This window comes from Thamnophis elegans, chromosome 1 (assembly GCF_009769535.1).
Source record: "Thamnophis elegans isolate rThaEle1 chromosome 1, rThaEle1.pri, whole genome shotgun sequence".
Classification (NCBI taxonomy): domain Eukaryota; kingdom Metazoa; phylum Chordata; class Lepidosauria; order Squamata; family Colubridae; genus Thamnophis; species Thamnophis elegans.
In genome coordinates this window covers 5,647,538-5,661,990 of record NC_045541.1, presented here as the reverse complement: position 1 = coordinate 5,661,990, position 14,453 = coordinate 5,647,538, and the positions used below count along the sequence as shown (strand labels likewise).

General features: G+C 39.0%; 1 protein-coding gene across 1 annotated transcript in view; it reads left to right on the top strand.

Moving 5' to 3' along the window:
* Positions 1–14,453, top strand: part of PARD3B (par-3 family cell polarity regulator beta) — a 609,556-nt gene that overhangs the window by 246,564 nt on the left and 348,539 nt on the right. Inside the window, exon 15 of the mRNA XM_032230967.1 lies at positions 1,246–1,361. Within this exon, the coding sequence (XP_032086858.1) occupies positions 1,246–1,361 (116 nt within the window). The remainder of the gene's footprint in view (positions 1–1,245; positions 1,362–14,453) is intronic.

Sequence of the window (14,453 nt, the reverse complement as noted above, 5' to 3'; positions counted from 1 at the left end):
AGAATTGGAAACTGGTTAAAAAATTGGCTATGTTGCAAACCTGATTGAATCAAACCACAGATAAGATGGAAGGACTGGGCAGCCTATATACATGCACAATCCTCTCCAGAGTTTTCCCTATCATGTGTTCTGCCTTTCTGATTAGAAAGATATTTCAAAATCTCCAGTTTTTATACAGTTTTTCTCTTTCCTCAGAAGAGACTTGCAGTGTTTCTTTGAGACAGACTGTGTGTCCATGTAATTCATATAATTCACAAATTTCAGTGAAATTTTGGTTTGGAAATATGTAATTTTCAGAATATTGTATTATTTTTAAACTTAATTTTAGACTTAGGTGTAAGATAATCATGGATCAGATAAGAGGCTGGAATCTAATAGTCCCAGTGATGGAAATTAGCAGAATCAAGAGTTCAGACATCCTTCCAGCCTGGCCTGAACAAAACAAAACAAATTATTGATTACTGTTAATTTTAATTTTAATTCTTTTAAAAGAAAATGTCATTGTCAATTTTAATTGGGCTTGGGATATTCTATTTAATTTTTTTAAACTTTTGTATTATGTGTTTCTTTTAATGTTGTACGCCGCCCTGAATCCTTGGGAGAAGGGCGGCATATAAATCTAATAAACCTAAACCTTCCCCATCACAGTTTTTCATTAGCCCTCCAAATCTGTGGAGACAGTTTTGAAGTATCTTTTTTTTTGGACAAAGTTTGGAAGCAGAGCTAAAGACAGGGATTTGGGGAAAAGACTCGTGTTTACATGACATTGGACTGCGCCTTTGATCTTTAAAATTGAAAGGAGAAATAATTAAGTTTGGTCTTGATTTCCCGGCAAAGCGTTTTGCTTCTTAACAGCATATTCACATTTTTAATCATAAGCCTAGGCATATTATAGGGAATCTAACAGATTTATCTAATTGGAAACAAATTAAGAACCTGGTGATAAATGTATTAGATGATAGCACACTTTTAATACTTAAATTAATGCACTTTGTTAAACTTTAATATGCCTTATTAGTACTGAAATAATGATAAAGTGGGCAGAAAAGGTAAAAACCAATACCTGTGGGCTGGATGATAGTTACCCAAAGTAAATTTAGATTTAATGTAGGCAATAACTCATGCAAAAAAAACTTAAATGGCTTATAATAGCTAAGGAGAGAAAATGCATTATGTTGTATAGAGTTTAATTACTACATCTAATCCTCACCCCACATACTTGGTATGATTTCTTTCTTTCAACAGCATAGCAGCAGATTCAGAGACTTTTTTCCCAGATCAGCCCCTCAACTTCAGATCTTTGACCTTGTCCAAACAGACGGAATTAATTAACCTGAAAACCTCCAAGAGCATGGACCTTGGTAAGAAGTGGTGAGAAGATCACTGTATATTCCCTTGTTCTATTTCTTAACTACACCTAATTCGGAAGAAAAATAATTATGAAAGGCCAAATTTGGCTGGAAATTAGGAAGAAAAATAACTTTCATGGCAGAACTTGTTGTTTAGAAACTGTAATGGTAGAGATTGAATTATTAAACCAAATCATAATATAATTTTCTTCATTTATACTTTGGCGCAATGTTTGAACCCAATATTTGGTTTACATAATTTTTGATCAAGGCATTTTACTCTTAATGCTTGATAAAAGCAACTTACCTTATATGTGTCTATATATAAATACTGAAAACCAAAGTTAGTCATGTATTTTATTCATTGTGATGCCTTAGAATATTTTGCTTCTCTGTTTAAAATATTGTCTAGGAAATGGGGAGAAAACAAATATGATAATGACATATACTGTAGACTTTAATACAATAATAATTAGCACCATCAAATAATATCTGCCTTTCCCAGGTTCTTGGAAAGAACTTAATAGGTGGATAAAAATGCCAATTCCAGTCTAAACATCTGGCTGACTGCATGACCAACCATAATTTAATAATAATAACATGCATACAAGGAAATTGTGATAAGATTCTAATGCAGGAAAGTTGCCAGGTTTCTCTGTCACTATTCATTTAAGTTATTAGAGATTTTTTTCTTGTCATTTAGGGTTACAATTAAAATAGGAAGCCATTTCCCATCAACAGAAAAAAAAAAAACATCTGCCACATAAAAGCCCAGACTTAACAGTTGCCAATAAGAAAGATAAAAAATGTCTGGATAGTGGACATTGCAGTATCTGGAGAAAGCAGAATAGAAAAGAAGGACCTGGAAGTGGGGAGGGGGGATATAAAGGCCTGGAAATAAAATTAGAACGACTGTGGCAAAAGAAAGCAAATATGGTATCAATAATAATAGGTCCCTTGGGTGCAATCCTAAAACCTTTAAATGGTTACTTGAACACCATAGACATAGACAACAACACCATTACTCAATTGCAAAAGGTAGTTTTACTTGGAACAGCTTAGATTCTGCAACAACATCTTTAAGAGCATCAAACAACATTTGCCTATCCCCAGGTCCTTGGGAAGGACTTAATAGATGAATAAAAATGCCAACTTCATCCTAAACAGCTGGCTGACTGTGCAAGCAACAATAAGAATCCATTAACCCATTTACTATAGTGAGAATACAGAAAAAGAATCATGTATCCGATAATTTGTTGCCCAGGTCAACAACGACTACGTCAAATGTTAGAGTCTGAGCATTTGGCAGCAATGAGATTCAGGAGCTTGGCTGGGCAACCAGCCCCTAGCCCTCTAGGATTACTAGAAGAAGCACAATCACAGATAAGACAAAGGTATGTTGCAGTGGTGGGTTTCAAAAGTTGTTTGAACCTACTCTGTGGGTGTGGCCTCCTTTGTGGGAGTGGCTTGCCGCCCATGTGACTGGATGGGAGTGGCTTGCCGCCCATGTGACCGGATATGAAGATGCCGACGACACTTGTCAGAATCACCTTAAATTACCCCACACCCAGCACTGACATGCATAAGAATATGATGTAAACTTGTTTTTTAAAAGGCATCTTTGGTTTGCGTTAAAACAACTTCAACACACGCAATGTTCTGATTGTACCACAAACGCAGTAGTCATCCTTGCCTTTCACAGAGGCACTGAGTTTTATAAATATGAGCATGATAGTGTAGAATAATCATATCCAAGGACCAGTGGTGGGTTTCAAAAACTTTCGGAACCTCTTCTGTAGGTGTGGCCTGCTTTCCGGGTCCACTGGTGGAACCTCTTCTAACCGGTTCGGTAGATTTGACGAACCGGTTCTACCAAATAGGTGTGAACTGGTAGGAACCCACCTCTGGTATGTTGTGTGTGAAAATCATGCCATTATGGCTTGCCGGATTGTTGTTGGGGGCAATATGCTGACTCTGTAAACCGCTTAGAGAGGGCTGAAAGCCCTATGAAGCGGTATATAAGTCTAACTGCTATTGCTATTACAAATTATAATACAAGTGAGACTATTCAAGTAAATGTTGGAATTGTGGAACAGCATTTGTCCAAATTCAGATATCACTGAACAACTATTGGCAAATTAAAGGTGATTTAAGCAAGGAAAATATTACATGGTGAATTTCTAGAAGAGATAGAGGGTAAAGTGGATAAAAATACAACCTAACAGTAGTTTATAACTGTAATGTTAAAAATAGAAACTAAAGGCTTGATTTTGTCTGTCAAGAGCAACCCTTTTAAACTAATTCAATAAGGTCAAAATTGAAAATGATCAAATGTTTCAAACTGCTGATTGTGCAAAGAAGTGGAAAAAAGACCAGATGATATACTCAGCTTTTGCAAGAAGGTCACACAAAAGTTTTATAAACAATAACATAACACAGTCACCAACATGATTCACTGGAACAATCCATAAAAAGTGTTTGCCAATAATGAAAAAAATTGTTGGGAACATATAGTTGAAAAGGTGGCTGAAAATGAGCAAATTAAAATATTGTGGGCTTTCCAAATACACTTAATGAAGTCTTGTCTCATAATATACATTATGGGGTTGATTTTTTTTTTTTAAAGTGGATAATTGGTGTGGCAAAACCAGGGGATAATAAAATAGTAATTAGAGAACATCACAAAATCGAAATTAAAACATTAAGGCATAAAATGGCCTTGGTGATCCCACTGGCTATTTTTTTAGAACCTCTTCTGTAGGTGTGGCCTGCTTTGTGGGAGTGGCTTGCTGGCCATGTGACTGGGTGGGAGTGGTTTGCCAGCCATGTGACTGAGTGGGAGTGGCTTGGCAGTCATGTGACTGGGTGGGTGTGGCCAACTTGTAAAATGTGGTGAAACTCACTTAACAACGCTCTTGCTTAGCAACCAAAATGTTGGCTCAGAAACTCTGGCATTTGAAGCACGCAAGTCTTAAAGCTGTCAAGTTATAAGACCCTTGCACCCCTAACCCTTTAGAAAAGAAAACTCCAGGGGTGTTCAAACTTGACAGCTTTAAGACTTGTGGACTTCAACTCCCAGAATTCCTCCTCCAGTCATGTTGGCTCAGGAACCCTGGCATTGAAGTGTACAAGTCTTAAAGCTCTCAAGTTACAAGACCCTCGCACCCCTAATCCTTTAGAAAAAAAAACCAGGGGTGTTCAAACTTGATAGCTTTAAGACTTGTGGACTTCAACTCCCAGAATTCCTCCTCCAGCCATGTTGGCTCAGGAACTCTGGCATTGAAGCAGGCAAGTCTTAAAGCTGTTAAGTTACAAGACCCTTGCACCCCTAACCCTTTAGAAAAAAAAAAACCAGGGGTGTTCAAACTTGACAGCTTTAAGACTTGGGGACTTCAACTCCCAGAATTCCTCCTCTCGCTCTTCATCTTGATGATGTGCGGACAGAGGGTGGGGGAGGGAGCTTGAACCGGTTCCAAACGGCACTGTAGATTTGTGGAACCTCTTCTATAGAAGAGGTTAGAACTGGCAGGAACCCACCCCTGGTCCCATGTCAAAAAAATCGTGGACAGTACTTAGAAAATCTATGCACTGACAAAATTTCTGTTACTCAATTGCAAAAAGCCACAATGCTTGGATCTACACATACAGTAGTCTGATACATAAGCATAGGTGCTTGTGAAGGACTTGATGGCTATGAAGGCCAATGCCACCTAAAGAACTGGCAGTTGTGATTTCATATTGTTGTGGGTATAATAAGAGTAACAACAACATCTACTCAGCTCACTTTTAAAGCCACATTATTGGTGTCAATATTGTGCCTTGCTATCAGTCAGAGCGGTGCAGAATGTATTGAACTGTGGTAGAAAATAATTTCCACACTCTTGGCACAGCATATAACAATTTCATCTGAAATGGCTTTCTCTGAAGAAAGGTGACAGGTCTTTTGTGCACAGTTGCTGCACAGGTGGGTATTTCAACTTGGCCTTGTATTTTGTAGCCCGTCAGCATCTGTCTTGCGATTGAGCATGTTATATTTATTGCTAACCTCAGAGCTTGGTGCCTTCGGTGTCAATTGGAAATCGTCCTAATGCAGATAATATGTTAATGTGAAGATGAAACAGAGGTGAAAATGCAGCTCTTGGGTTTGAGTTTACAGAATGTTTAGACAGTTTCTACACGGGGCAGACATGTTACAGAAATGATATGGATAACAAGGTTTTCCAAGAGATCTAAAGTTGTTCAAATTGCAGGATAGAAATAATCTTTGGTTCATATTCTGATGAAAGTGGATGGCTGTTTACTGTATAATTGTTACACGAATGCATTCCTGTATAGTAGTTTATGGTCTGTTGGTTCCAGTGGTGGGTTTCAAAAATTGTTTGAACCTACTCTGTGGGTGTGGCCTCCTTTGTGGGAGTGGCTTGCTGCCCATGTGACCGGATGGGAGTGGCTTGCCACCCATGTGATCGGATATGAAAATGCCGACAACACTTGTCAGAACCACCTTAAATTACCTCCCACACAGCACTGGCATGCATAAGAATATGATGTAAAGTTCTTTTTTAAAAGGCATCTTTGGTTTGCGTTAAAACAACTTCAACACACGCAATGTTCTGATTGCACCACCAACGCAGTAGTCATCCTTGCCTTTCACAGAGGCACTGAGTTTTATAAATATGAGCATGATAGTGTAGAATAATCATATCCAAGGACCAGTGGTGGGTTTCAAAAAAATGTTGGAACCTCTTCTGTAGGTGTGGCCTGCTTTCCGGGTCCACTGGTGGAACCTCTTCTAACTGGTTCGGTAGATTTGACGAACCGGTTCTACCGAATAGGTGCGAACTGGTAGGAACCCACCTCTGCTGGGGGTAGAGGGGATGCACAGCCTCCCCAAGATCCGATTTTGCTGGCAGAGGCTAGCAAAACAAACTAAAAATGAAAGAAAAGGAGAAACATTTCCCCTTTTGCATTTAGCATGCGAGAAGGGGCAGGAAAGGAGAAAGGGAAAGAGGAAAGACCAAAAAGGAGGGGAAGATGGGAGGAGCAAGGAAGGAAAAATAAGGAAAGAGGGGAAGGAAGAAGAAATGAGAATGAAGAGGAAAGGAAAAAGAAGGGAGGGAGGGAGGGAGGGAGGGAGGGAGGGAGGAAGGAAGGAAGGAAGGAAGGAAGGAAGGAAGGAAGGAAGGAAGGAAATTGTAATGGGAGTAAAGGAGGGTCTCAGGAAATTCCTGCCTTAGCACTTGGCCACCTGACATGAGTGATGTTGAGTTCGCCATGGCTGCCTGTGGTCCTCAGTAGAATTGAGTTTGACACCCCTGATTTAAACCATACCAAAGGCAATCCAGTTGCTTATTATGTGGAAGAAACGTTGTTTTTAAACGTAGCGCTTCTGCCAAACTGATGTTTTTTTTTCTTTATTAGATCCTCGTTTCCATTTGCTGAGGTTTTTTGCTGCAATTAACAAGCTTGCAATTAAAACTTCATGTATCTAATTAAATTCTGTTTTAAATTAATTTTATTTAACTAAAGAGTGGGGCTTATGGAGATGGATTTTTGTACTACCGAATATTATAAGAAAACACCTGTTTCTGTTCTAATTTTGTTCTATTAGCAAATATAGGGAGAAAAACCTGAATTTAATAGTTCATCCTCAAGGGAAACACAGTTTCAGTGCAGATTTATCCCAACTGAATGACTTTTATCCACTCACATCATGGTGAGTTCATCTCTTCGTTCTTGATGAAACTACTTTTGATGTAGGAATTAGGGAACCATAACTTTCAAATGTTGTACTGCCCAGAAGTAGAGCCGAGGTGGTGCAGTGGTTAGGGTGCAGTACTGCAGGCCACTTCATCTGACTGTGATCTGCAGTTCAGCGGTTCTAATCTCACCGGCTCAAGGTTGACTCAGCCTTCCATCCTTCCGAGGTGGGTGAAATGAGGACCCGGACTGTGGGGGCAATTTGCTGACTCAATTTGCTAAAAAATCTGTAAACCGCTTAGAGTGGGCTGAAAGCCCTATGAAGCGGTATATAAGTCTAATAAATAAATAAATAAATAAATAAATAAATAAATAAATAAATAAATAAATAAGTATTGACACATGAATTTGCTTCATATATGAACTGTGCAATAAAATACTTGCCAAGGGATAATGCTTTCCTCATTCCTGAGCATTTGTCAAACCTATGGCTTAGTTCAATGATGGTGAACCTTCTCGGCACCGAGTGCTCAAACCAGAATCTGCGTGCATGTATGTGTCTGTGCACACGCGAGAGTGCCAGAAACCCAAAAACCAGCTGGCCTATATAGGGGCCAGTTTTTTGGCTGTTTTTTGTACCATTTTCAGGCCATTTTCTGGTGCTCTGGCACCCGTGAAGATCAGCTGGCCAGTGTGCCAGAAACCAGAAGAGCAGCTGGCAACAGCACCAGTAATGGGATTCAGCCAGTCCGCACCTATTCGGGAGAACCGGTTGTTAACTTTCTAAGCAGTTCGGAGAACCAGTTGTTGGTGGAAATCTCCTTTTGTTTTTTCCCACTTTACAGGGCTAATCCTGTAAGGAAGGCAGGAAGGAAACATTCTGGTGTTGTTTCTAGCCTCATCTTTATTGACCTGCTTACAGAAACAGCCTCTTCAGTTAACCCTTATTACCATTGTAACAACTAAGGCGAAGTGTCCATCAATGTAAATGATGTTGAGCTGGTCATGCCCACCCAGTCACATGACCACTGAGCCCTGCCTACCCAGCTGGTCATTAGGGTAGAGAACCGGTTGTTAAATTATTTGAATCCCACCACTGAACAGCACGTGTGCCCACAGACGGGTTTGCCATCACGGGCTTAATTGATAAATATGTTACCAGTCTATGTCACTGCAGATGCAAATTTGAAATGATTTTTTTTTTCATTATTAAAAACAGCAAAATAAAATATGCATGATATAGGTCTGCTTAGTTCTTCTCCTCAATCTCCTCTTTCCAGTTTGGAAGAAAATTCAGTCACCTGTCTCTTATTTTTAACGTGTAGTTTGAGATTATTATTCATCTGGGTCATAATTAGGCATTCAATCTTGCCTGATTTGTAGGGCTAGGTTTCCAAGAACTCTTGGTACGGAAACACTGGTGTTTGTGCACTTTCTGTGACACATAAAGTGCAGTTAAAAGATGGATCAGTGATTCTTGGAGGTAGTGAAAGCCAGCCTGCATCCTCAGTAAATCAAATATTTGTTCCTTCTACTCTAAATTCCTTTGAGTCCAAAATAAAAAAGGCATTTAAGCACTATATTTCCTGTCAAGAAATACCAACCGGATGATAAACTTGGGTGTAAAAGAAAAGCCGTTCACATGTTTCATTTATATACTTATTTGACATATTTGGGTTCACTTTTCTTATAATTCATTTAAAGCAAAAGCATACCTGAAAACAGAATTTAAATCTAATCTACATTTTAAAAGCATAATTGAAATTAAATTAAATGAATCTATTTGAAATATCCTCAGTCAGAAGGGTGCAAACCAGTTAGACCAGGGGTGTCAAATTCAATCCTGCCGTGGGCCATGTTGAGATTTTGTTTGCCCATGGGGGCTAGGGTGGGCATGGCCTAGTCATCATGGCCAGAGGTGGGTTCCTACCAGTTCGCACCTATTCGGTAGAACCGGTTTGTCAAATCTACTGAACCGGTTAGAAGAGGTTCCACCAGTGGACCCGGAAAGCAGGCCACACCTACAGAAGAGCTTCCAAAAGTTTTTGAAACCCACCACTGGTCTTGGATATGATTATTCTACACTATCATGCTCCTATTTATAAAACTCAGTGCCTCTGTGAAAGGTAAGGATGACTGCTGCGCTTGTGGTGCAATCAGAACATTGCGTGTGTTGAAGTTGTTTTAATGCAAACCAAAGATGCCTTTTAAAAAACAAGTTTACATCATATTCTTATGCATGCCAGTGCTGTGTGTGAGGTAATTTAAGGTGGTTCTTACAAGTGTCGTCGGCATCTTCATATCCGGTCACATGGGTGGCAAGCCACTCCCATCCGGTCACATGGGCAGCAAGCCACTCCCACAAAGGAGGCCACACCCACAGAGTAGGTTCGAACAATTTTTGAAACCCACCACTGATCATGGCTAACTAAGTAGGTGTGGCCAGGTCTAGGGCAGCAGAGGGCGGTCCCCCGCCATCTCCAGGATGGCCCATGGGCCAACTCTACGGCCTATTGCGGGCCAGATCCAGCCCGCAGGCCCCACATGTTTTCCACCCCTGAGTTAGACCCTCAACTAAATAGAGCCAGCAACTTCTAGAGGAAAACTAACACTTTAGCTTATAAGTTTCAAGTGGCAAGAAATTCCAGAAAATGTGAACAGTTGTTGAAGTGGGAGCTAGTTAACTTCTGAAGTTAACTTTTTTTTATGGTTATTGACTGGCTTCACAGAAGAGATGGGAACTGAATGGGTATTTACAGACCTGGCAGATTCATATGGGAGCAGATGGTCTTTTCAGCATTTTGTCCTAAGACGCCTAGGGTTTTAAAATGAAAAATAAAGCAGCATCCAGAAGCACATAGCTAACCAGTGCAAACTATTGGATTACATGCTCAAAACTTTTAGAGCTAGTCAAAACCCTAGCTGCCATATTCCACACCAACTACCTTTTATTCAGGGGCAACTAAGTGACTTAGTCAATCTGGCAAGCCTGCATGCTTCAGGAATGGTGATATTTGTTGAAGGTAGATAAATGCTGTCCAACTCCATGTGACATCAAGGAGTAAAACTGAGCTGAGGAACACCCTGAAGGACATCCAGAGTCCTTCAGAGGGAGTGCGACTCAATTAGTGGTGGGTTTCAAAAATTGTTCGAACCTACTCTGTGGGTGTGGCCTCCTTTGTGGGAGTGGCTTGCCGCCCATGTGACCGGATGGGAGTGGCTTGCCACCCATGTGACTGGATATGAAGATGCCGACGACGCTTGTCAGAACCACCTTAAATTACCTCACACACAGCACTGGCATGCATAAGAATAGGATGTCAACTTGTTTTTTAAAAGGCATCTTTGGTTTGCGTTAAAACAACTTCAACACACGCAATGTTCTGATTGCACCACAAACGCAGTAGTCATCCTTACCTTTCACAGAGGCCCTGAGTTTTATAAATATGAGCATGATAGTGTAGAATAATCATATCCAAGGACCAGTGGTGGGTTTCAAAAAATTTTGGAGCCTCTTCTGTAGGTGTGGCCTGCTTTCCGGGTCCACTGGTGGAACCTCTTCTAACCGGTTCGGTAGATTTGACGAACCGGTTCTACCGAATAGGTGCGAACTGGTAGGAACCCACCTCTGGACTCAATCCAGAGTCAAATAAATAACCAGATATGCTTACTTTCTGTCCTTTGATAAGTTTTAAAAAAATGTTTACAGTATACTGTATTATGTTTTTTTTTTTTCCTTTTCAAAAGGGACATGCGGAATGGCTCTATAATATTCAACATTATCCCCTTTACAGTTTTCCCCTGATTTCATCAATGTCCATGCAGATGGGCCACTGCATTTTCATCACCAAAGTTAAAATATCTGGCCCAAATAGGATCAGCACCTGGTACTGGTAGAACATTCAAATCAAATCAATCAAATTGTTATGGTCAAATACCATAGAAAGTTGTCATTGCTGCTGAGAAGTATTTCCCAAACCTTGATGAGAAAATCTCAATATTTTTTTACTCTTTTTCAGATTTAAACCCGTTTAAATACCTGTTTAAATATGTCCTCTGATTAATTTACTAGCTGTGCATAGTTGGAAAAGGAGAACGGCTTGATAACTAAATTAGTCAGTCTGATGAAAATCATTAACTAGAGGGGAATGAGCTGAAACTGTAGGAAAAAATATGGTGTTGGTCAATTATGCATTCTTGGCAACTGCAGCTTCTTGGGAGAAATAATTATGTAAATAATAGATGATCCCTATTTGGGAGATGTCATTATAGCTGAAGTTCAGATGCCACTGACCCGAGAGTGACTGTGGTAAGGATGTAAGAGAAGCAGGTGGCCAAAGCTTTCCTTTCTGTGTGACTGGGAGATGAGAAGGCTTGATTTTATTAGCAAGCCCTAAATTACTGGGTTATGCTAATTTTTTTTTCCTCTCCCGCATAGAGGTGTTGGTGATCGTGGTGGTTCCGTTATCTTTATGCATGCAATCTCTTAGGGCACCTAAATTCAATACAATCCGACCCTCGGTGAACAATTCCAAGGGTTGAACTTTTAGCCTTTGCTTTACAGATCTGAAAATTACAGTCCATCCAATTTAGAACAGTGGCAGTACAGATGGTTGGATCTTACTTTTGCAAATAAACAAGACAGATGATATATAGCTGAGTGTTATTGGAGTTCAGAAAGGAAATGAGGGGAAATAGCTAATTACCGTACAATTTATTGTAAGGATGATGCCACTTCCTATTCATGCACAATAGAACAGTTGTATGGGCAATAATTGCCACATTATGCACTAAAATGCATTAACCAATCACGTGAGCATCACTATTTTTCTCCAGCTGCCTGAAAAATGATTTTTTTTCCCAAGCAGTAACGAGAGACAAATACTTTAAAAAAAAAAAAAACCTAACATTTTATTATTTTATTATTTATATTAATGTCACTTACCCTCTTCCATAAACATATGTACACCAAGCCTACTTGGGCATTGTAAAAGTCCTTCTACCTACAGAAAGGAAACAAGATTCATAAGAATGAAAGCCCTATTAGTTTTAGCTCGCAGCTAAACAGAGAATTGACTATTATCAATATGCAATGATTTTGCTGTGCATCAATTTGTATAAAATACCTTGCAATGTTAAAGTAGGAAAATAGTGCTACATTTCTCTCTTATGTGTTGGCATGGATGGGTGTATTTTGTATCAAAGTTTGATTCTTTCACTCAATGGAAAATTATTCATTAGTTACATAATTCGTGTTGAATTAAAAGCCGAGGTGGCGCAGTGGTTAGGGTGCAGTACTGCAGGCCACTTCAGCTGACTGCTATCTGCAGTTCGGCAGTTCAAATCTCACCGGCTCAAGGTTGACTCAGCCTTCCATCCTTCCGAGGTGGGTGAAATGAGGACCCAGACTGTGGGGGCGATATGCTGACTCTCTAAACCGCTTAGAGAGGGCTGAAAGCCCTATGAAGCGGTATATAAGTCTAACTGCTATTGCTATTGTTATTAACCAATTTTGTCCTTTCTTTTCACTTTTGCTGTGAAGATTATTCTGCTCAATTGAGAAGTTAGATGCGTGCTGTATAAAAATAAAATGCCACATTCCTTAATAACATGATAAAGCCGATCTTGATTAACATGCCCCATAGATTTTAGCCAAAGATAATTATACTTCCTTTTGACTTCTATTATTAAAAAGTCAATATCGATGACTTATTATACTTTTTTGTTAAAAAAAAGAGAAGTTGAATGTGAAATCTAAAATTTTTAAGGATTTGAAAGTGTCTCCAATATTCCTTCTTAATCGTGTTTTTATTTGTGTACTTAATTCAATTTGATGCTGGTCAACTCCAAAGCAACTTTGGGAAGCTCGTCAAATGTTATCCCAAACATTTTCTGTTGCAAAGCAAAGTGATTAAAAAATATCACTGTTATTAATTGTCCAGGATATAGTTCTTTGTTATCAGGTGCTTACCGAATTGTCAGATATCGGGGCTCTGTTAGTGGAAGAGGTATATCAGTCTAGAAGAAGTTCTGCCATGAGCATCAACATCTAACAGCCTCCTATGGATGTGCTGTGGAGTCATGTAGAGGGAAAGGAAGATTCCTCTTTAAATGAGGAACAGCGTGCAGGATTTGAAGTAGTGAAATATTCTGAAGGAACCCAGCGGGTTGCTTCAATTTGGCCCAACTGAAAGCTCCACTCACTACAAAGGAAATGGGGTAACACGAGAACATGGTGAAAATGTTTCATATGAGCAAATGTTAAGGAAATGTCAAAGAAATACCACAGGGCTTATTCTGGTTACAGGCCACTTCATAGAATTACTGGTCTTAAACATGTTTTTAAAAAAAGATTACCTTTCAATGGAAAATGAGATCCTCTTTATTGTACGTAGTAATCATGAAATGAAATGATAGTGTAGCAACTTGTGGTTTTGAAGACTATCCCCACCACACACACTCCCCCCCCCCTCTTTAATCCGATACATGATTTTGCTGGCAACATGAATCTTACACTTGGTCAAATTTCATCCACTATCTGTTTGAAAGAACACCATCCCAAATTATACAATTATATTGGCAAGCAGTAACAAATGATGCCAAACCTACATTTGCAGAGATGAATATATTCTAAAGCAGAGTTACTTCATTTTAACAGGTGTAGTTCCGTAGAAATCTGATGAATGGAAATATTACAGAAATGTTTCCTGAAAAGGCACTACTGTTTTTAAAAATATGTTTTTCAAGCCTTTAATGCTTAAAAGGTTTTACTGCTACTCTGCTCATTTAACTGTTCTTTCTGATTCTCTATAATCTTCGATGTTTATGTTGTAAACCATCTTGAAAATGATGAAAGTACAAAAATGTAATGAATATAAAGACCCAGTTCTCAGATATTAGACCATTTTTTTTTTAAGTCAAGAGTCCTGACCCTGAACAAATTGATTTAAAAGACATTCAGCATTTAACTGGGAATAAGTCCTTCTGTCTTGGTAGATTTATTTCTGAGTGGAAATGCAGAGGTTTACATCAATAGTGATTGTAGCTTGTATTTCATATATTGTGAGTGATCCATAGAATCCCTTTCATCTTAAAATTACTAGAATTTTTGTTGCATTTTTGGTTTCTGCATTTTGAGAATTGTTTCTGCTCATTTTGAGAATTGCATACTGTAGAAATGAAAGTTCATGTCTTTCACTGAGAACATGGCTTCCATTTTATTCCTGAACTGATTCTCCTCACCTGATTCAACCTAGGTTGAACAACTTCTGCAGGAATACCTTGGATCAATACATATCAGAGAAATATTAGTTGCATTTCTCTCTCCGAGAATTACCCAGCTCCATGAAAGTATCTTTGTTTTATTAAATCTCTCTTGTCTTTGAATATTTGGCAAATAATTAA